Source organism: Venturia canescens, chromosome 10 (genome assembly GCF_019457755.1).
Source record: "Venturia canescens isolate UGA chromosome 10, ASM1945775v1, whole genome shotgun sequence".
NCBI lineage: Eukaryota > Metazoa > Arthropoda > Insecta > Hymenoptera > Ichneumonidae > Venturia > Venturia canescens.
Genome location: NC_057430.1, coordinates 8,005,664 through 8,028,657, shown reverse-complemented (window position 1 = coordinate 8,028,657; position 22,994 = coordinate 8,005,664). Strand labels below are relative to the sequence as shown.

Below are 22,994 nucleotides of genomic sequence, written 5' to 3'. Positions count from 1 at the left end.
CTCTTAGTCCTACGCAAGAAATGAAACGAAAAGCAACCCCTCCCCGGACTCGAAGTAAATGGGGCCCACTTCGAAGACCCCCATCGAACTCTGAAACTCAGGAAAATTTTACCAAGGTCAAACTAAAATATATATTACATTAAAGAAAAATAAATATAATTAACAATAATCTTGAAGACACAAAATCTAAGTAATAATAACCAATACTTCACAATTATTGATTACGATAAACAATATATTGTAATACAATACATATCTTAATTCGTTATCCTAACAACACATCAAATCAAAATTAACCAGAACAACTGGTCAAAGTCCTATGATATCTTAATTACTACACGTAAGAAATAAATAATAACAAACAAATACTCTAAAATGCTTACTCGTAAGAACGTATAATAATAAATAATTATCACAACACACGGTAATTTCTAGCCCATAAATCTAACAAATTCAGGTCATAATAGCCCCGTTATTCTCATCTTTCATGAGACCAGGTACTTTTTTATTAACTAGCGGTATACCGTATTTATTATCGATGGGGTATTCACTTGTATCGTATTTACTAAGATTATTCATATCATTATATACATCGTTACACTCAATATGATAGATTAAACTATCGGTGTCAGTGTACAAGATTTTACATTTATTTTGATATAGTGGAGACATGAATTCATGATAGAACTCGTACAAACATGTTTTCGATATATCTAGAATTGACATTCCAACGTATATTGGCGTATTAAACTTGACCTGCAAGTTCCGAAGTTCTACAGCAATTAAATTTTCAGCGAAAATACTACGGCTATGAAAGTTGGGTTTCGCAATCATGATTTCAGCACCAAATCTTCCTGCATATTCCGTCAAAAGTTTCACTTGAACATGATTTCGAGTATCTTCCATCGTTTTTCCAAAAACTGCATTATTCATTAGCTTAAAAAGATTTTTTTCAAACTCATTCTTTGCATTTGTTCGAAATTGGGTATTCAGGTCGATATATTTCTAAAGCCATGATGATTGCCCAAATTTCAAAATCCTATGTATTTTCGTGAGTTTTACACCGTGTTTTAAGCATTACTGTAATGCGCAATAATGTATGACGTAACGCTTTTTCGCACTAACTAAGGCAATGAGTCTCTCCTCCTGTTTACCCGGAGGTTTTCCATGCGTCGGACAGAATGGTAGATCACTATGGATAACATATAGGTCTTCTGGATATTCTAAATCGACCTCAAGCAGATAACCATGTGTACCATTCAATGCGGAATCGATTCGACAGCGAAATTCGAACTAATCGTAGGGCAATGCTTGGCTCATTGCCCACCCATATAAATTATTAACGTCATGATACATTAAATACGTAGACGGTTCCGACGGATCATAAGATGACATGTATTTATTATTGGCACGGGCATATCTACCACTGCATTGGCTTAGCCCCCATGAATGCCTCTTTCCTCAAATAAGACCATGTCAATATCTGTGAGCAATTCGAATTTGATCTTTGTGTAACACATCATTGCATCCCAGGTGTATCCAGGAAGTGTATAATAATATGCCGGATCAAGCATACTCATTTTCGGATACCGTTGAATCGGTTAACGAACTATAAAATGATGCTCGCGGTGGAAGTGCCGTTTCCTCCAACCTGTCAAAATTATCGATGTATTCATACGGGAATACACCTTTTCGCGTTAACAGGTTGAAATTATCAGTGTCTTGGCATTCGGATTTTAAAACCGTAAGTTGATCACTAGTCAAGAAAGATGCTAGATCAAGACTTGTTTAAAAATCTATATGAATCAATGAAACGCAACTTAACCTCTAGAGGATCGGAAAGCCGATATATCGGCTCACCCTGTGATATGAACTTTGTATGTAGTTGATACACGTGATACCAGACACTAATTTGAGCACTTTTCAATGGCGATTTCAGTCCCACATGCCGGTCCTCTAAAGGTTAATATTTCTCCTATAATCTTTCGAAGTTATAACGGTTTTCGAAAAAGAAATATACTTTTTTTTGGTTATCAGTAGTAAATCAGTTTTCCCCTCGAACGCCGTAGCTACTTCTTTTATAATGAAATAAGCATCATAGCCCGACAAATTATGGAAAACCATGGGGATGAAGTCCTGGTGAGCTGAATCTCTGAATTTGCCTATTAAATGACAATGATCGCGTACTCGAATATCACCCTGTACGAATGGTTTCTCGCAGATATGACATTCCTTATTTTCTCGGAATTTTCGCCACTCCAGCATCGTCAGATCTTTCATTGGAACAATTGCATATAAAATTGTTGCTACTTGTTTCGCCAATTGTTCTAGTCTACGTACGAACCATTGAACGCAGTCGTCGCCCCGATGTGCGTGGTACCCCGACAATGATGTTGATATTTATTGCGATCCATATCTTCAGCCGTGGTTTTTTTTTTTTAAATGCACTCGAGGTCGGCATACACGATAAACGGTAGAAGCTCCTTCCGATTTACATTTTTGAATTCCAACCATTTTTCACGTGCGCTCGGCGGCAGAATCGCGCAATCGTTCATCTCACCACAATCCACCTCATGTGATTGGAGCTTCTCATGAGATAAAAAATAATAGAGACATCTATGAAGAAGCAGAAAAAAACATTTTTTTTAACAAATCTTATTATGTCCATTTACATGTATTGTGATGTGGTGATATCACTTACCGATCACAGATGTATTTTCGACCGTTGTGAGCATTCAGCTGCTTGCCCACTAACTGCGAGAGATTTTTAATCCATGTGAAATGTCCCATGTTTACATCCCTTGCACCTTCTATGTATAGTAAATTGATGTGTCTCTCCTTTTTCTTCTTGCTTAAGCGAGTAGGTTGAACCACATCATTTGGTGTACTATATATATTTATTGAGATGTTGATGAGGTTCTCGAATTTTTTCATTGGATCTGAAGTCATGGGGAAATTGATACCCGCAAGATTCAAGATAGTTGAGTAATGTGGATACAATGATGGGAGCTCGCTATATTTTGCAACCGGGTAGAGAGCCGCAACCACCGCCCAGTCGAAACATGCGTTATCATTGGATTTCACATTAATCACAGCTCTCTTCGATATAATGTTTTTTTATAGAGTTATGTGACAACCCGCACGCATAGAATTATACTTATTTACATTAAGAGTTAAATTTAAAATTGAACTTAACCCTCTCAGCCCGAGACCTATTTCGCGTTGTAATAGTAAAATCGTTGATGCCTGTCAAATTTCACTCGCAACACAATATTCAGTACGCTGGTTGAAGGTTTAAATGTACGATTCAAATATTGCGAAGGTACAATCTTATTCCAACTTCGATTTAAAGTAGAAATAATTTCAAGTAAATTTTCAAAATTTTATACTCAAATCCACAATGTAACATATGTGAGAAAAATCTCAACGCTCTGCGCTACTCAGCGCCCATAATTTGTAGCAAAAGATAATTTTTTATGGCAACAGCATGCTGCGCTGTGAGTGTGTGCCAATATAGAGATGAAAAGGCTATTATTCTCAATCTTAGTTTCATCGAGTTGAGATGATTGCATGGCTCCCTTTTCTCGTTCCACCTCCAACTCGTTCCATTTACTTTTATCTTGCCCGTCTCGATTCATTTTTTTTCTCCTTTTCCTCCCCTTCCCTGTTGCTCCTTCCCGTAAAGTGAATTTTGTTTGTCTCTCCCGCCATGTCAAATCCTCCTTCACGCTGATTCCTGTCTCCTCCATTTCGTTGCTCTTCTTTAAAGTTATTTCTTCTCTTCCTCGTCTCACCTTTCTTCTATAGCCTCGATGTCTTCCACTTTACCCGCGCCTCTCACACATACATTCCTTCTCCTCTTCTCTCTTTCCGACTGTTTCAGCCTTAATCTACTCCCTTTTTTCTTTCCGTTACTCTTCTCTTCCCCTCCTCCGTCTTCCTCCTTATGTTTACTGTCGTCCATCCTTCTCTTTTCTCCTCCTCTTTCTTACCACCCTCATTCCTATCCGATGCCTTCTCTGTTTCTCTCCCATGGTTCTCTTCTCTCTTCTCCCATAGTCCCATCCTCTTTTTTCCCCCTCTTTTCTCTCTTCCTTCATCATCTTCATCCAATCCACTTCGCATTCCTGTTTCACTTTTTCGCCTCTTCCCTCCGCTCTTCTTTCACTTGCCACCTCATCCCCGCCTTCCTCCTTACTCTCCATCGTCCTCCTTTTCTCATTTCCGACTCCTATCCGGTGCCTTCTCTATTTCTCTTCCATTGTTCTCTTCTCTCTTCTCCTGTAGTCCCATCCTCTTTTTTCCTCCTCTTTTCTCTCTTCCTTCATCATCTTCATCCAATCCACTTCGCATTCCTGTTTCACTTTTTCGCCTCTTCCCTCCGCTCTTCTTTCACTTGCCACCTCATCCCCGCCTTCCTCCTTACTCTCCATCGCCCTCCTTTTCTCGTTTCCGACTCCACCCACCTCCGATTCTTTCATGCTCTCTCCTTCGCCTTTTCCTTTTCCTTTAAACTTCTCCCTTTCCTTTTCCTCCTTTGTTCTCCATGCTGCCATACTTCCCTTCACCTCTCTCAGCTCTTCTTTTAGCTCCTTCACTTCTTTCAACAAATCCCATATCACTTTTCCATTGTTCTTTCGATCTTTTCCTCACTACATGCACTGTAACTTCTTTCCTCAGCTCCGATCCAAAGAACACTGTTTTCTCTTCTCTCCTTTCTTTCTTCTTCTCCCACCGGTTGCCCGTTCTTTTGTTCCTCCTCGTTGTGTCTCCTTCTTCTTTCCATACTTCTTCCTTCCTCTCATTTACCCTCGACGCCGGTCACCTTCGTACCGACTCGGGTTATTCCGTCGCATCTCTTTTCTTCTGATCTTTTGCTCCAATATTTCTTTCCCACATTTCTGCCTTACACGCCATTCTGCTGTTTACGCTAACTCGGGCTTCTTCGCTCCTCTTCGTATTCCTCGCACACACACTCCCACCGTTACTCTTCCTTCCTCACCCTTCTGTTCTCCATGTTAATCCTGACCTCACTCTTTTCCTGTCCCGATCTCGCACTTTCTCACTCTTTCGACTTCCTTCCAAAACCCTTTATTATTCATTCTTTCTCTCTTTCCTTTTTTCCCTGACCCTTTCACCACTTTTCCTTCCTGGATCTTTCTTTCTTTTCACTTTTCCCAACCACTCTTTCCTTTCTCCTTTCCGTACGTGTATTGCTTTATCACTGGGATCTCTACATTTTTATTTTTTTAGTCTATTCGAGGAATTTTCTAAAGCAGATGACTCAGGTTTGTAAAATTATTATTATTATTATTATTATTATTATTATTATTATTATTATTATTACTATTTAGTGTTTCGTTATTAATGATCGGCGTTTGTTTTTTATTTTTTACAGAATTCTGGAATCCTCTTTATTGAGAACTTTAAACGTCGGCGGTGGAAGAGGCATCATCTTCAAACGGGGAGGAAGCCGAAGGATTTGATATATTTTGCATCCGATGGCTTATGGAAAGCCGTTTGGGGACGGAAAAGGAATGGGATCACCTGGCGTGGATGTCTCCACGTGGGATTTACGCCGCCTATGATGAAGACCGAGGGGAGAGTGTAAAGGAAACGCTGACACAATATCTTGATGTTGTTAAAAAACTCGATAAACTTTCAAAGAAGAAAGATGGGAATGAATCTCACCAAGAGCCCCCTCAGATAATAATTAATGGGCGTAATTTGGACAAGCGATGAATTTCCGACCTAGTTCCCGTTATTGAAGTTCTCTGGTGCTTCTGTCATTTGAAGAGTTAAATCCCGGAACCCGCGCAGACGACAATTCTACTCTCTACTGGAAGTCGAAACAGGTAAGTTGGAATTGATACGTGTATGCAGTAGATCGTCACGGAGAAAGAACGCAGGGATCTCAAGATAGGCAAGAATTTCGATGAGAATCAGCGACGAGACCAACGCAGAGGAATCAAGGCAAGTAAGTCAGGAAGAGGTGTCAAGGCAAGATAAGTCGAAATAAGAATATAAGGATCAAGTATTATTCTTTATTCCGTTTTCTGTTTTTTTTTTTCTAGGGACCAGGGCGATCGCGTGGCTCGAATCCGAGAGGACCCTTCGTCGAGAGGGCAAATTACCTCGTCTATTTTGTTTTCTACGGTGGAAACTAATATGCGACGGACCGCTTGATTTTTTGAAGCTGCTTTCCACTAATGCCCTCCGCGTCTGGATTGTTTTTTGGCAGAGATACGTATTATACAATATTTTTTAATAGATAATTATCGGCTCTTGATGTCAATTCCTGAATCTTATCTTGATTATCTCCCCAGAATTGGAGCAGATCGTAGCGGTAATTATTCCATCAAGAGAAGACATAGGAGATGGCGCATCGAAGGCGAGAGCGACCCAACGCTTTTTAATTATTGTGGGTGTCCACGAGACTTGCCGGAGCTCGGAACTCGGAACTCCTGACTATCGCGGCTATTCCTCTCCGTGAGTCGGTACTTGGGGCGTGCACAGTGACCCGGATGCTGGTGGATGCCAAAGCCCGTTGGGCTACTCAATGAGCGTGTCGCTTTTTCCTTCATTCTTCTCTAGTCGTGGGTGTTTTGGGCTTCTTCTGAGGTTTTGGTTTTAATAAAGACATGATGGGTAAAGAGTTAAATTTTCCAAATTGAGTTTGTTGAGTTTATATACTTAAGATTAGTCAATTTGTCCCTATATACTTTCAGCTCTACCTGAGACCGAGACCGGAGAACTTCTGTATCCGAGCTTCCAGCCCTGATGATGCAAACTGCAAAGTTTCCGAAACGTCGGCAATGCAAGTAAGGACAAGCCCAAAAATTACTATTAAAAACAATTCTTTTTTCAGGCGTCGAGACAAAACTATTGTTTCGTTTAGTTTCCCTAAATACTACGCAGTACTGAAATATCGCAATATTGAAGTCACGATAAAATTCTATTGGTTCTATTGGTCGCAATTACTTGAGGGAAAAATATGTTGTTCAGGAATGAGCAAAGCCACGTGATGCAAGGTCGGGTTAATGCTCCGCGACTTTCGGGATATTTACGAAATAATATTCTCACAAGTTCGATATTCTATTTATTAAATAAGACATAATTTGGACGATAAAGACAGAAAAGTGTGAGTTACCAAGTACAACATTTCAATTTTTTTTTACGTTGTAATCAATTGAAAGATCATGTGCATTCAACAGTGAAAACTATCAGTACTTTTCTGGAATCATTTTTTACAAAGAACAAGAAAAAGGGGCACCTTAATGATTAAACCGTCATTGGCGTGAAATGTGTTGATGAATCGATTTATTCTCGTGAACCGATAAATAAAAATTTTTTACCATCAAAAGTATTAGATGCAGATTTTTGTCAACCATTTTATTACAATAGAAAAAAAGGATTTGTGACTAGCATACATTTGGGCAGTTATAAAAAATGATTCGACCAGCCTACAACCAAAGAAGATTATATGTTCAATAAGTGAACTATTGTTCATCATGTAAAATGAATAAATAAATAATACGGTGGTGTTCCTATGAAATCGACGTCGAATGTTGTGTATAATACAACAAGGGTATCCTGGAATGCGAATATTCTCTTTGGGGCAAAATAATACCATACTATATAGAAAAGGAATTGATCACACTGGGTTTACAGAATTTCATTGTTTTGATAAGTTGAGCTCTTCCAATTCTGATGACCCTCGCGATAACGTAACGTTCAAAAGTAAGGGAATGTCACCGAATCTCAAGTAGAATCACGCAGCACGTTTAAACTTGGCTGTTATGGTATTTTTGTTTTAACATTTGGCGTGTCAAGACATTACAACTTTTATAAATTTTTTCAATATTCCAATATTTTACTGACAGACACTGCTTCTGATACCTGTATAGCATAATATAACAAAATAAATCAAATTTTCAGCAAAATTAAAAAGGTTCCAACACCAAAGGCACTCGAACTAACCGACTTATCAACAAATATCAATAGATCGACTTTTTCGATTTTGGTCCATATTCTACGAAAAAAAATACATACATATCATGTTTAACGTTCCATTTATTCACTTCGCTCGTATAACCATGTTTTATTTCACAATTTAAAAACTGTAAAACGTATATGAATCGTATAACGATGGCAAATAAAAAATTGATTTAACAAAATAATAGCCATATATATTCTCTGCCAAAAATTATATTCAAAGTTGAGGAAACATGGAAGTTGCATAAAAGAAGCTGCATAAACGGAAATTATTCAGCCTGTAACAACATCTCCAAACACAATACTCTGTTCTTCATTTTATAACGAATAACAACCAAAAGTGATATAGCAACCATGTCCAACGTTTCACCAACAGCTGCCTGTATCATTTTTAGCTTCTTGTGCTTGGTGGTGTTTTGTGAAATTGTGGATCATCGAAAATCAGTCGTCGTTCTTGAGGTTTGTCCTTGTCGGATGTAAACATTAAGTTAAGGGAAAAATAGAAATTCATTTACGCTGAACATATTCCATTCATTTAGGAAAATTAGTTACTTAAATCGTTGAAAATATTAATATTTTTTCCCGTTTGAGTTACTGAAAATCAACAGACTCATTGAGTAATTGTAGAAAAATTTCTATGTATCCAATATTCACGATTCCAATCAAACAAGATATATTTTTTAAATATTGGTGCTTATCACATTATGTCGCTGATTTATTCAACATTATTTTATTATTTCAGTGATTCAAATAAAAATGGATTTTGATCAAAGTAGTCATTGATCATAACTGATAATGGATAAAATTGATAATTATTACAGTGTGGAATATTAACTGTAACTTCCAAATAATAATGCATCAAAATAAGGATTATAACAATCGTTCGACAAATTCTTTGCTTTTCTCTTCTATTTTTAGTAAAATTTGAATCACAAGAGTTCTTCAAAGTATCATTCAGAAAACCACAATAAGCACCAATCTACAAAATGCAGTTATTTTTATTATCATTAAAAAAATAAATAAAAAGTTGCGATTCAATTAAAATTCTGTAAAAAGTTTCAATGGGAAACCTCCTTGAGAAATTTATAGAAATAAACAATTGAAAAAAAGGATATTTGTGAAGAAGCTTGAAAATCCCAGTTCCAACAGGTACCGGGATGCCCATAATTATGGACTCAGATACTCCACATATCGCATCCCTTTGTCCGTAGTAAGCCGCGTCAAAAAGATGATCGGCTGTTTTTTCAAACTAAAATGAAATTCGGTTAGTATTACATCTAAAAGAAAATCATGTTAGTTTTTACCTTTTATTGGATTTAACATATCCATAATAATCTTTTATATCTCTCAAAATATTAGATCATATAATGTACAAAAAAATCGTCCTAATTTGATTACTGTACAAATGAAAAAACTTTCACAATTTTATACCGATTTCCACGGAAAACTGGCACGCTATTGCCTTTTGGGATATTCTATGCAAAAAATCTAATCAGTATGTAGAAATTCAAAATATCGGTTTTAGAACGGATTCATATAGAATTATGGTTGGGTAACTCGTTTCCGGGTTTCAGAGTGAAAACTAATTATAAATTTACGAATAGAATCAGTGGCCGTAAAAATCCCCGGGAATGAATAAACTCGTATTTTAGCAAATAATTTGCCTGTTCCTATTTTGACGCAAAAACCAAATAAAAGTCTACCAGTACCAGTTACCAATTAATTTATGCCTAACCAGAACTCGAATGGAAATCACGTCCAAAAATGATGCCGACCAGTTGCCGCAGCATGGAACTGAATACCAACGAAACGACGTAATAAAATTCGTTCACGAATAACTTCAAATTTTTCTGTTACAATAAAAATTACTATTTGAAGTGTTGTAAACACTGATCAAGAAAATATGTGTTATACACATGTACGCATGCCAGAATTTTTCTGAACTCGTGTCCCAAATATGGAACTATGACCAGAAAAAGACTAAATCGAAGAATGACGCTGAAGTTTCCAACGTCGGAGTCCAACGAAATAATTTTAAAAAACTCTCAAATAGTTCCAGTAAATCTCCAATTTTGTTCCCTGCCGAATTTCCAATTCGTTATTTTTCAAGTCACATCAATAATTCGTGAAATAAAAAAATAATGAATTATAAATATTTTTTTCGTTCATTTCGTTGAACTCCAACGTTGCAAACTTCGGCGTCGTAATCGAAGAATGGATGGGTCAAACTAAAAAATCCCTGCTTGGGAGTTAAAATATTTTCGATTAAAATATAGTTGAAAAAGATGAAACTTTAATTCTCACCGAAGCGAGGTTAAGCACAGATTCCTTCATTTTTGCAAGCCCTTGACGTGTTATGCCGAGGACTTCGCCCCTGCTCGTCATCAGATCAGCCACCAACATCGGATGCCTTCGATCTATGCTCATTCCGTGATTCTCCATTACTAACTTGATCTCTGTCATAATTGTCGACCGCGCCGCTTCAATTCCTAATGTTTTGAAAACCTAAAAAAAAAAAGAGGAAATAGATGCGAATATTACAGTGAAGTGTCTTTGGGTAAGAACAATTCAGTTTTTCTACTAATATGATTTATCTATTGGAACTGAATTTTATTTGTGTGGAATACGAATTTTTCGGTTGCTAAAGAAAACTACGCTTGCCAAAGTACAAGATATAATCGTGAACAACGCATCGGCAAATACAAAATTTAGAACAGAAATTGTCAGTTCTCATGACTACTAACATATAGCTTCCTTAATTAATCAACTTTTCCAACCTCACGCTGATATAAGCTTACAGTGAAATATCAATGATATTGAAATCAACCAGACCAAATCAAATCCAGTGATAAAAAAGTTAGTCGTAACCACTGTAAAAAGGGGCTCAGTGAATTCAAAAATTTATTCTAATATATCAAATAACTCAATACAATGGACAAATGAACAAAAGCTTTACCGTGGACAGGAGCTCAAATATACATTATTTAAGCAGTTACCTAACGTACTAAAGTCCAGTGGAGGTTGCTATGGTAACGATAGGTAACTATCGCCCAACTTGCCGGTTTAAGTATAACCTTTTAGTACCTCTTAAGATGATGGATCAGTCGGTAATCACACCTCGAATTTTTGAAATTGAAACTCTTTGACATCGTTCGTCCGATTAAAATAATAAAAATGTCATCGTACGCAGCACGATCGCAAAAATCCGATGACATTTTTATTTTTTCGATCAGACGAACGATGTGGAAAAATTTCCTTTTCAAAATTTTCAGCTATCTCTCTCGCACTCACGGTTGTGATTACCGACTGATCCATCATCTTAAGAGGATGGATCAGTCAGTATATCGCAACCATGAGTGCGAGAGAGATAGTTGCAAATTTCGAAATCGAAATTCTTTGACAAAGTTTGATCGATTAAAAAAAGGCTCTGTCAGTCGATTTTTGCCATCGTTTTGCGTAGGCTGACAGAGCCTTTTTTTAATCAATCAAACTGTGTCAAAGAATTTCGATTTCGAATATTCCAAGTGAGATTAATCGACTGATCCATACTCTTAAGCTTAAATATAACCGACTTGTGAATTCTTTACATGCAGAAATATAAAGCTGTGTATTATGAGAGCAGGTCTTTTCCAATCTAACACATCATGGTGCCAAGAAATCGAGTACTTAATATTCAGAATCTCTCGCACAATCGCGTAATTTAGAGCATTAATATAATAATGAATGGTATTATCAGCTTCATATAATATTTCTTTCCTGGAATTAAAAAGAAGGAAAATTTTGAGAATACCGCGGACTTATGTTGCCTCTAGAGCCACTCACTGTGCACGAGAAACTCGGCAGTTTATTGCCACCTAGAGGCCAATCGTGGAAGCACTTTTGACCATGCCTGTGCTGTATATCACGATTAAGGTAATAGAGATATTTCAGGGAACACCAACATATACGAAGATATTTTTTAAATATGATAATTGTATATTAGAAAGAAAACCTTTATTATATAATTTCAAATATTAATTATAGAGATAATGGATTAACCGAATTATATATTTCTACTTTCAGTAAACGACGTTATCGAGTCACCCCACCGAGCTTGCAATTGTGATTCTTCGGGGTTCATTCAATACAGTAAGTCTTTTACGAGAATATTATTCTTTCCATTAATGCTAATTCATCATAAACTGTTCATTTTCATTTTAGATATCAGGACCTCCAGAAAGTAGATTACGGTAACTATTTCAGGTATGAAATAGGTTTTTTTCTTTAAGTGGATGTTTGATGCTTGCGAAAAGGTGATTGTAATACATTTTTCATCCTTTTACTATTTTTTTTCTTTTCGTGGAGGAATAAAAACATCAAATACAAAAAATTAACATATCCTAGGTCGTATCAGAAACTTTAAAAAAATATCTAAAAATCAAAAAGGCGCGGTCAGGTTTTGTAGTCAATTAATAAATTTTGTGCATCTAAGATTGAAATAAAACTGCAATTTTTGGTTCTGTTATTGTTAAAAACATCCCAGTTTGCAAACTATAAAGTCAATTCTATTCAATGTATTTTAGATTTAACTCGAACATACATGGGAAAGAGAACTAACACGACTTTTAAAAAAATTACATGTAGTCATTAAATTATTGTCATTTATTTCAATATCCAAAAATTGTAGACGTTCATTTAATATAAAACAATCTCTGTTATTCGAATCCGTAAATGCGATTGAGACAAAAAATCACACATCCACATCGTCAACTAGCGAGTGTGTAAAAAATATTAATAAACTTGAGTAACGGAAATCGAAGATGAGAAACGAGAATAATAATTGTTTGACACGCCAGATTTTGAGTATTCATTTCGATTAAAGGTGAAAATTTAGAAAAGGCTTACCTCGATGGTGTTGTTCGAGGTAGTTTTGCAACCGAGGACTCCGGGGGTCGCCATGACTTCACGCATGTTATCACCCTCGACGAAAACTTTATATCGCGTACTTCCACTTGTGTCATCGTTGTGTATAACGGCACGAGCAACTGTCGGTAAACCCTTGAGAAAAATAAATAAACAAATATGATTTTACTCGTGTTAAAAAAACATCCGTCTGTACGGAATCAGTAATATTGAATAAAAATGTTCTCGAAAGATCTATAAATCTACCTTTATAACAACGTTTGGCACCAATTCCTTCAGTTGCGTCAGCGCATAATTTAAACTGTGTTTAAGTTTACTCGGATTCACCGTAATTATCGAGTCTCCTCGTACAGTCACAAGTTTTGGATTCAGCTTCAATTTAGACGTGCATATGCTGTGAATTAATCATGTATTCTTTTGAACAAATACAAATGTCGCAAACGAAATTGAGACCATTGACGAGTTTTATGATACTTACGAATATCGAATCGAATTAGCATCTACTTCAAGTTTCAGCAAGTTTATCCTATCCACATCGAGTTTTATGAGCAGGAAACAGTCGTCCGGCAAATAAACTTCCTCGATATATTCCGTAACTTCGCCCAACGTCGTTTTTTCTATTCGTCCCTTTACCCGACGAGCGAATTCAGCGTCCGTATCATTCTCCTGTATACGAAGCACAAGTTAACTTTTATTTGTTATAGCTAAAGGATATATTTCAAGGAAAGTTATTAAATTTTTTCCGATAAACATCAGATTTTAGAACTTGAGTCTCATAGTTGACATGATAAATATGAGGTATTTGTGGTTTGTTGTAAAATTCTTATTTATATGAATTTTATATGTTCTAGTTTCAAAAAGTATAAGTTTCATTAATTGTGACAGTGTTCTGAGTGAACGATTTAAATTATAAAAATAAAATGAACATGAAACAAGCATACAGAAAGTTGTGCTCATTCACTTTTCCGAAAATAGTTCTATAAAAAAAAAAATAATTTACCAGTGCTGCGGTGATGATGGGAGTACTTATTTTCGGATTGGCGTTTATAATTTCTTTAATTCTCGGTACACCTTGAGTGATATTCATCGAGGCGACACCAGCAAAATGAAAGGTTTTCAGAGTCATCTGCGTACCAGGTTCACCGATACTTTGAGCTGCTAATGCACCGACCGCTGTCCCCGGCTCTATTTTAGCTCTCATGTATTTTTCCTTGCAGGTGTGAATAAATTCCACTAATTGTGACACCGTTAAACGCTCCAGTTGCATTCCTACCCGCGATTTTGTCGAAATGTTCTGTCGCAACCGCGTTATTTTCCGGGATATTGTTTTCAAAAATGTCCTGTTGAAAATAAAGGATTATTAGTTTTTATGGTGTATTAAGTTTAGTGATTTTGTTATATCTTAAGACTGGTACATGGTTCTTACAAGAGAACACGTAGTTAGAATCGGTAACAAAATAAAATAAAAATCATTGACATCAATAAAAATATAGAAGTTCTTGGATAAAAGAACTTCATAGTCTTGACCGGAAAAAAAAGTCAATAGTGTGTCGGGTATCCTACTAACTCAACATCTTCCCTGGGATTTAAAAATTTCATAAGGGTAATAAAAAAAATGTCCTTTCTTCTTCCAGATTGGACTAATCCCGATATTTCAGTTTCCACACTGTTTTCAAGTACATAAAAATATTTCCATTTTCATTTTTTAAGAATTTTCCCATCGCATTAAATTTTACGTTGACTCCTGATTGTTTACACATTAACTTTCCGACTCTCAACTGAATCTGTTATTATTACTTACGCTAATTCTTGTTTGAATTCGTCGCTCAGACATGAATATTCATCACCGTTCAACAATTCCGTTGTCGCTTTCACAACGTCCTGGCCATCCAACGGTTCTTCCTCTTTGTAAGGAGATTTTGCGCGCACGTGATCCAAAACTCGTTTATAATCGACGGGACAATCTTTGCCTATGAAAAAAATGCATTGTTTATTTTCATTCTTTTTCGTTGGCATAAAAAACGTTTACTCTCGGATTTTGATTGTAGTTTTCATCCATTAATTCATTATTATTCAGCGCTTATCTTTATGAATAGGATGATTTTCTCTAATATTCTTCATATATTGATTTATTATTTTTTTTTTTCGAGATGATTTATATATATCTATATTTTGAATGGTAAACAATATTTTACCTTCCATGTAAGTCGGATCCAAGGCATCACCACCATACAAAATTTGCACAATATCACCCACCGAATTCCTCACTGTCATATCATAATGCAAACACAAATCCTCCAAACTTTTAACTAATCGTCGCTGCATGTAACCAGTCTCCGCCGTTTTGACCGCTGTGTCAACTAAACCCTCGCGACCACCCATGGTATGGAAAAAAAATTCGGTTGGCGTGAGCCCCGAATAAAAGGAATTCTCAACGAAACCCTTAGCTGCCGGGATTTTCGAGTGTCGATCGAAATGCGGTAACGCGCGATCCTCAAAACCATTAGGCACACGATGACCGCTTATGGCTTGTTGACCCACGCAAGCTGGAGAGAAAACACAAAATATGATGCCACATCTGATGTTTTTTTCGGAATATCGTTACTACTCTATATAATTAACTGCTTAAATCCGACGATTCCAAGTAAAGTACGGGGCAAAATACCAAGCGAGGTTTTCACGAAACTACATTTTTTCTTTAGATATAATTACAAGGATCAATGAAAACAAAAAACTAATATTCGATTAATCAACTGCTATCAGCACTCTTACTCTATCCAGTTTTCTATAAAAATGGTCTTGAGAAGAAAAATGGTTAGAGAAACAGGAAGTTCAAGTACGGACGAGTGCGGTGATGCTCTCACTAGTTTTATTTTCAAATACTTGGCGTCGAGTCTCAACGTGACTCTGACCTCGCAATTCATTCGACCGTTTATTTAATCCTCTGCTCTCTGTTAAAATTTTGCCGAATTTTCAAATATTGCACTTTTCTGCTAAGACACAACAAAGATATCATGCTGAATTTAACACGCTGGTTTTTGAGGAAAAAATTTTAATAAAAATAAAAGCTCACAATCGCGCCCTGAAGTCCGAAAGATTATTTCTCCACAATGCAATGTCACAACGCGTACAAAAGTAAAAACATGAAACTTCGTGATTTTTATGAAAAATTTATCATTTATATTCCTCCGCTGACTTTTTTCCATGTGTCTGGGATAACAAACTAACTATATAAATTTCCAACGAACTTATGTTACGGAAAAACAATGAATGTTTTCAAATACGTGGTGAAATTCGGTCGGCGTTTTGCCTATTCAATCATTTAATAATCAATGCGGTTGATTTTAGGTAAAATGTTGGTGACATAATTACCAATCATCTGCGATATATTGATAAAACTTCCTTTGCTTCCGGAAAGGGCCATTACGAGAGGACTGTTGCTAGGATGAAGTTCTTTGAGGCAAGCTTTACCGGCGTGGTCACGAATTACCGACAACTCTTTAAGTATCATAGTTTCTAGGGTTTCCTCTTCTGAACATCCCGGTTGGAGGACCAATCGTCCTTCCTCTTGTTGTCTTATGTATTCCTTACATTTCGTGTATCTAAATTAAACGAAAAACAATTACGATTATCAATAATCATTATTAACTATAGTATAACATTTGATAGCCATTGGAATAACATTGAGGATCACTCTAGAGCGAGACAAAATGGAGTAGTTAACAATTTTTTAACGAAATTCTGAGAATCTTTCTTCGTTGAACTATTAATAAACTGAAAACAAAAGAATTGCTTTTCTAGTGACTTTTCTATTATTATATAGACTTGAGGAAATCTTGGTTTTTTTTCGAAGTTAAAGATTGTATACAAATATTATTTTATGTATAGACTCTCCCTGAAAGAAAGGAAACTCAGAAAAAATGCTATGCACAGTCGAATCAAGAACTTTCCACAGAATTTAGGATCACTATAGATATTTAAAAGAAAAAAAAATCCAAAATATATCGATTTTTTCTCGCTTCAGTTACCTTATAACTTCATAAAATAATGACGCATGAAAAATGAGAATAGTCAATCTCAACGTAAATAAAAAAAAAAACTTCAATCAAATTAACGAATGATTGACATTTCTAATAAATTACGACTCTCATCAATACATCAGTATGAATTACCCAGCATCGAGGAGTTCGTGCTTGGCACGTAAAAGTCCCTGACCAGGTGTTACGTCACCGATTCCGATGGAAAATCCGCGATTCATCAGGAAGTAGCTCGCTATTCTTGCTAAACGCCACATGGCTGTTGTAGACGCATCCTCGCCCCAATCTCGGAGCAGCACGTAAAAAATATTTTGTTTCGAGCCTGAGCCCAACGTCGATTTATCCATCGAACCAGCAATCAACTCAGAGTTTCGTATAACCACAACTGATGAATAATAAGCAATAATATTATAGTTGGTAGATGAACGATATTAGTTAATTATTTGTTTCATATTTTATTAATGTAACTACTGTACTGTGTACGAGCTAAATGAGTGTTAAATTTTCAAAATGCTTCTAGACCAAGTTTATCTTATTAAGACGTAAAAATATTAGAAACGATAGTTTTGCATAACCATCAACTGATAATTCCAAATTTCCATAACGACACACTTTCACTGGGATTTTTCAAAAAATTATCTGTATTTTTTATAACCGATTTTATTGCACCACAATTCATTTTGTTTCTCAACTGAAACTCTACGAACCGACCATGTAGTTTTTTAAAACTTAATCGTTACACTGCTGCAGCTAATTTTTCATCGGGCGAAAAAACTTTTTTATTAATAATTTCCGAAGCAACGAATTTAAAAAAAAATCTACCTGGTGAATTCGTGAAGGATCAGTCGAGAAACAAAATGAGATGTGGTGCGATAAAAGTGGTTCAAAAATGCAGATAATTCTTTGAAAAATCCCAGTGAAAGTGTAACATCATGGAAATTTGGAATTATCACTTGATGGTTTTGCAAAACTATCGTTTTTAATTTTTTTTTTTTCATGTTAATAAAATATGCTATGTAGTACGTTAAACTTGGTGTAAAAGCGTTTTGAAAAATTCACACTCATTTGACTAGTATGCAGTACAGTAGTTACCTTAAACCAAGTTTCGATAGTCGATTTTTTCAACGCCTCTGAAAACAAATGGTTTTTTATTCCAGTTTGCTCTGAGCAAAACCCGAACAAATTCGAGCCATCAAAATGATTGAATCTCAATAATCAAAAGAATCATTCATTATTCGATTTAACAATCGATGCGAAATAATTAAACTTTGGATTTCAACATGGATATGGGTGATTCATGAAAAGAAGTTAATCACAGAAAAATACTTGTGAACATTTATTTTAGACAAGAAAAGTCATTGACTGAATTTGAATGCTTTGGCAATATGCACATTTTTTCGGTTGGATCTATAATCTAATTGCACGGTGTCAAAAACAAAACCAATTACCTATTCTATCAGGACATTCGGATCATCTCCTTTTATGAAAATTGTTACAGATTTGGGTTTAGCTATATTTTTGAATGGCTTTGTCTTTCGGCATAGTATGAAGATAAATGCTTGTGGAATTCGAAAAAAAAACGGTTTTTTCCGATACACTCTAGTGTAGATTGCTAAAACAGTGTCAAATAAATCACAAATGATAGTTTCGTAACGTCTGTTTAGTCTCCAGGGTAGACTGAGAAAAACAATTCGACTATGGGATTTTATTCTGTAAGAAGCTGAATACAGAAAACAAAATACATCGTTCTTTAGTGTCGTCGCAAATTATATGTCCGACTAAATTGGTCCCTCGAATTCTTCATATATGTACGATTTAATTTTTTTTTGACACAACGTTTTAGTGCTGATATGAAAAAATGGATAGAGATTGAAAACATATACGTACAAGAGTCGTTGAAACATAACTCTTCGTCGCGTGAATATGCCTTTCCTTTAGTTTTTAAGTTTGCCTTTATGTGGCAACTATTATTCGGACGCAATATCAAACTGAATATCTGTTTTCCTGTCCACAGTAGTGCGGGCTTCAAAATGGCTGGTGGTGGCAGGTCAATGCACATTCCTGCATCTGCGCCTACCAATAAACAACTGGCTAATTGGCATGCCTGCGATTTATTGAGAAACGTATCCTTTTGCGTTAGAAGATAACCACCGGTAATAAAGTCTTGAGTAGCAGCGATCAAAAGCTCGCCATTTCTCGGCGTTACCAAATTCGATTTGTTCTACAACACAGATGGGCAAATTTTATATTAAAAATGTACAGCAAAGCTGCATTCTCAGATAATTTTACAAACCAAATTCTGAATGAACGCTGTTTTTTGAAAGAAGAAAATGAATGTACTTACCCCCATGAGAACCAACGCCTCGGCACGAGCTTCTTCCGTTTGTGGTAGATGCAAGTTCATCTCGTCACCGTCGAAATCGGCATTATATGGTGTACAAACGCACTCATTGAAACGAAATGTTCGATGCTCGAGAACTTTTGCTTTGTGCGCCATGATACTTAATTTGTGAAGAGACGGCTGACGATTAAACAGGACCACGTCGTCATCTCTCAAGTGACGTTCGACTACGTCCCCGTACTGCAAATCTTGAGCAATTTTCTGTCGATTTCCGTAACGCAAAAACTTCTTAAATTGTGTTTTTCCCTGCTGGACGAAATTCGCTCCCGGATGAACTTCCGGCCCGTTTCGAATCAGACTTCTCATCAATTCTATGTTTGATGGATTAACTCGTTCCGGATAAGTGAGAATTTTTGCTACGTGGATCGGCACTCCCACTTGTTCGATTCTTAGATTTGGATCCGGCGATATAACTGTTCTACTGGAAAAATCTACACGCTTTCCTGACAAATTACCACGAAAACGACCTTGTTTACCCTTCAAACGTTGCACCAAACCGCGACCCGACTTTTTGGGTTGCATATTTGGCGGAATACCGGACATTTCGCTGTTTATGTAGAGAGCGCAATGCAACTGCAAAAATTCCCAATCCTCGTTGTACATTTGTACTTTTGCCCCGCTTTGTCTATGCTTTTGAATAACATCGTTTATGAAAACAATTTCCGAAAGTTTCATCGTTAGATTGTCCTCGTTAGTGCCTGCTTTCAAATCCGAAATTACGCTTGGCCTGATGCAAATTGGCGGTACAGGAATTCTCGTTAAAATCAGATCTTTCGGCAAAGCACAATTGGGATTCATCAGCAAAAGTGGAATGTCCGGAGTTGGAATACGTTCCAAAATTCCTTGAACCTGAAAAAAAGAAATATTTCATAATATGAACTTTTTGTTCATTCGTGTTACAATATAACGTGGTGTTATTTTCTACGTGGTATTTTCAAATGTTCATTGCTTACCTCAAGTGGATTAAGAACATGGATCAATCCACTTTGCAAAATACTATCCAATTCTTTGTTCTCTTCCATAACATTATTGTACTCTGCTAATTTTTCTAGTACAATAGGATCAGTTTTTTTCTTGGCTTTGTATTTTTCATGTACGATTTTGAGTAAGCCAGCTTTTTTCACAGTCCCATTGATCTCACGGCAGTTTTGACAGGTTGTTGTCTTTTTGGCTTTTTCAAGAATTCGCTTTCTCAGCGCTTTTCTACTCAAATATCCCAAGTTCGGATTCAGTACACGAGTTAGGAAGGCTTTTTTCTCGATCGGTGGAAGCATTACATGTGAACATTTCTGTAGCAAATTGAAACATTTTCAAAAGTGGTGCTCTTGTCAACCTCTGATAGAATAAAAAAAAGTATAAAAAATGGAAATTACGTACCTTGCAAATTGTTTGCAAAATTCCAATCACTGACCGGAAATATCCAACATGAAAAACTGGTAACTCTAGGTCTATGTAACCGTAATGACCAATGCACTCGCTCAGAGATTTCCCACATGTCCCACAAGGACTTGCATTGGAACAGGTTCCCTGTGTAAAAAAAATTGGTGTTCTTTAAACATCAATAGGAAAAGGAAAAATACTGATGCCATTGGTATAGACAAATTTTGCTGTCTTATTTTTAAACCTCAACTCATTTGATTCCAGTTTTTCTTTTTTATTGTAACTCAAATATTTTGTTTTTGTTTGCAGTATATTTCATTTCTTTGCGACTCAAAAACATCAGCAACAAAAATAACTTAAACAACTGAAAAAAGTCAGAAAAGTTCATGAGTTAAAAAATTCTTTTAGTCTGTTCAAAAATTCAAAAATATTTGAAGTCTGGATACCATGGAAATTTTTAAGTAAATTGTAAAAAAAAATTATAGCAATAATTACCCACTCCTGACAGGAGGTGGGTTGCTAGCAGTTGTTTGAACTTCTCATAATCTTTGTTGAAGTGTCTTAAACTGGAAATCTGCGAACTCTGGTAGTTGAGGAAATAGAAAATCTCAAACATTTCATTTTCTGTTAGGGTTGCAAATGTTATCTTATACTTATAACTGATACACTAGAGCATGAACTTTCACTTTCATTCTCATAAAATAAAATTGATCTGGTGGTGAATAAAAACTTTGAAGATATTAGAATTTTCATTAGGTATGACATCGCATCATCAAACTTGCCTTAAAATTTACTAGAGAACTAGAATTTTTTTAGAACCATTTACTTTTCAATACAGAAAATCACGTTTCTTTGTCGTAACACTCAGACATTTTCTAGTTATCGTCGCCTATCAAGTAACAAAACAGCATTTTAATGCTCTAGATCTTGACGCAGAACATACAGCATCCGATAATTCTTTCTGTATAAGACAATGTACATTATTGTTCGATATACAATTAACTGAATTCATACGTTCATCTATTTAATTTTTCTTACCATGCGTTTGTCAAGAACACCAAACTGGACCGGTGTATGCTGACTATCCTGACTATATAAATTTTTTGCCACAACATGGATATGAGCCTGTCGCTCCATGTTGTGACGACTGTCAACGCCAAACGAAACATGAGAGCTATAACAAGTCAATTATAATTTTAATGATATGGAAAAATGTTACAATAACAAAAAAAAAACAAATTTTGTGTAGTTCTTCAAGATACATTCAGGATGTTGCAATTTGTGCTACAAACACTAATACTATCTTTGAATAGTATTACTATATTTTGTATATTTAGCACAAACAGCAAATCTGATTGTGTCAATAGTCTTAAAAAAAACTCCACAAGGCATAAGCTTATTCCTTTATTTATATGTTTAAGGAGGGTGGCTACGTTCGTCAAATTGATAAGAAATTGATCAAATTTGGTGATAATGTTCTTCAACATCAAGTGCGAAGACACAATTTTTTTCAAAATTTTCTTCTGCTTAGTTATCGAGTAATTACGGATTAAAGCAGATTTCTTATGCCCGGAATGTATACCTATATATATGGAAACGCTATGCTTATACACTTGAACTTTAGTGATCAATTACTCGATAACTGTACAGAAGAAAAATCTTAAAAAATTTGTATTGTCAAATTTGGCCCTAAAGAATATGTTCACCAAATTTTATTAAATTCTTATCATTTTGAAATTTTTAATGTATTTAACATGGTTTAGCATGGCAACATTGTATCGTCGGTAGCCACCCTCCTTAAGAAAAATTTCATTTGAAACCATGTTCTATCAAAAAACGTTTCCAAACGAAATCAGAGAATGAAGGGAATAAAGTTTCAAGGTTAAAAAATTAACAGAATTGATAGGATCGCAATCAATAATTACAGCGCTATCAAGAAGTATTTCTTTTTTTAATTCAAACAGTAGAATTTTGACATACATTTTTCGTGCAACGTCAGTTTCTCTGTACTGTTCCTTGACCATTTTTTGAGGTTAGGAGCAACCGGCTCGCAATAATTTACTAGTTTAATCAATAAAAATCATTCACACTTTTCTCACAATTCACGATTTTATACACACTTGCGCGCACCAAAAATCTCTGATTATTGTCATGACATGTTAAGCATTTCTAACGTCGACGAATATTTTATTTACATTAGCAATTAGGAGGCATGTTGTCCTCTTTAGCGAGTTTTCAACATAACCTCAAAACTCGATGATGCCGCTGCTGCCCTCTTC

At 35.8% G+C, this 22,994-nt stretch overlaps 2 protein-coding genes across 2 annotated transcripts; both read right to left on the bottom strand.

Annotated features, from left to right (window-relative positions):
- Positions 1 to 4,247: 4,247 nt before the first annotated feature.
- LOC122416769 (cilia- and flagella-associated protein 251-like) lies at positions 4,248 to 4,786 on the bottom strand. Its single transcript, XM_043429814.1, has 2 exons — positions 4,654 to 4,786; positions 4,248 to 4,600 (listed from the first exon to the last, which is right to left on the bottom strand). Exons 1-2 carry the CDS (start codon positions 4,784 to 4,786, stop codon positions 4,248 to 4,250), a joined length of 486 nt encoding a protein of 161 aa, XP_043285749.1.
- A 3,269-nt stretch (positions 4,787 to 8,055) lies between these two features.
- On the bottom strand, positions 8,056 to 22,963 carry Polr3A (RNA polymerase III subunit A). The gene is made up of 17 exons (XM_043429917.1): positions 22,696 to 22,963; positions 21,754 to 21,889; positions 20,713 to 20,862; positions 20,289 to 20,624; positions 19,279 to 20,184; positions 18,822 to 19,155; positions 17,070 to 17,319; positions 16,270 to 16,499; positions 15,093 to 15,443; positions 14,699 to 14,867; positions 13,898 to 14,237; positions 13,376 to 13,563; positions 13,144 to 13,291; positions 12,880 to 13,032; positions 10,300 to 10,500; positions 9,111 to 9,244; positions 8,056 to 8,471 (listed from the first exon to the last, which is right to left on the bottom strand). The coding sequence occupies exons 1-17, from the start codon at positions 22,737 to 22,739 to the stop codon at positions 8,387 to 8,389; spliced, it is 4,155 nt and encodes a 1,384-aa protein (XP_043285852.1). The 5' UTR covers positions 22,740 to 22,963; the 3' UTR covers positions 8,056 to 8,386.
- Positions 22,964 to 22,994: the final 31 nt, after the last annotated feature.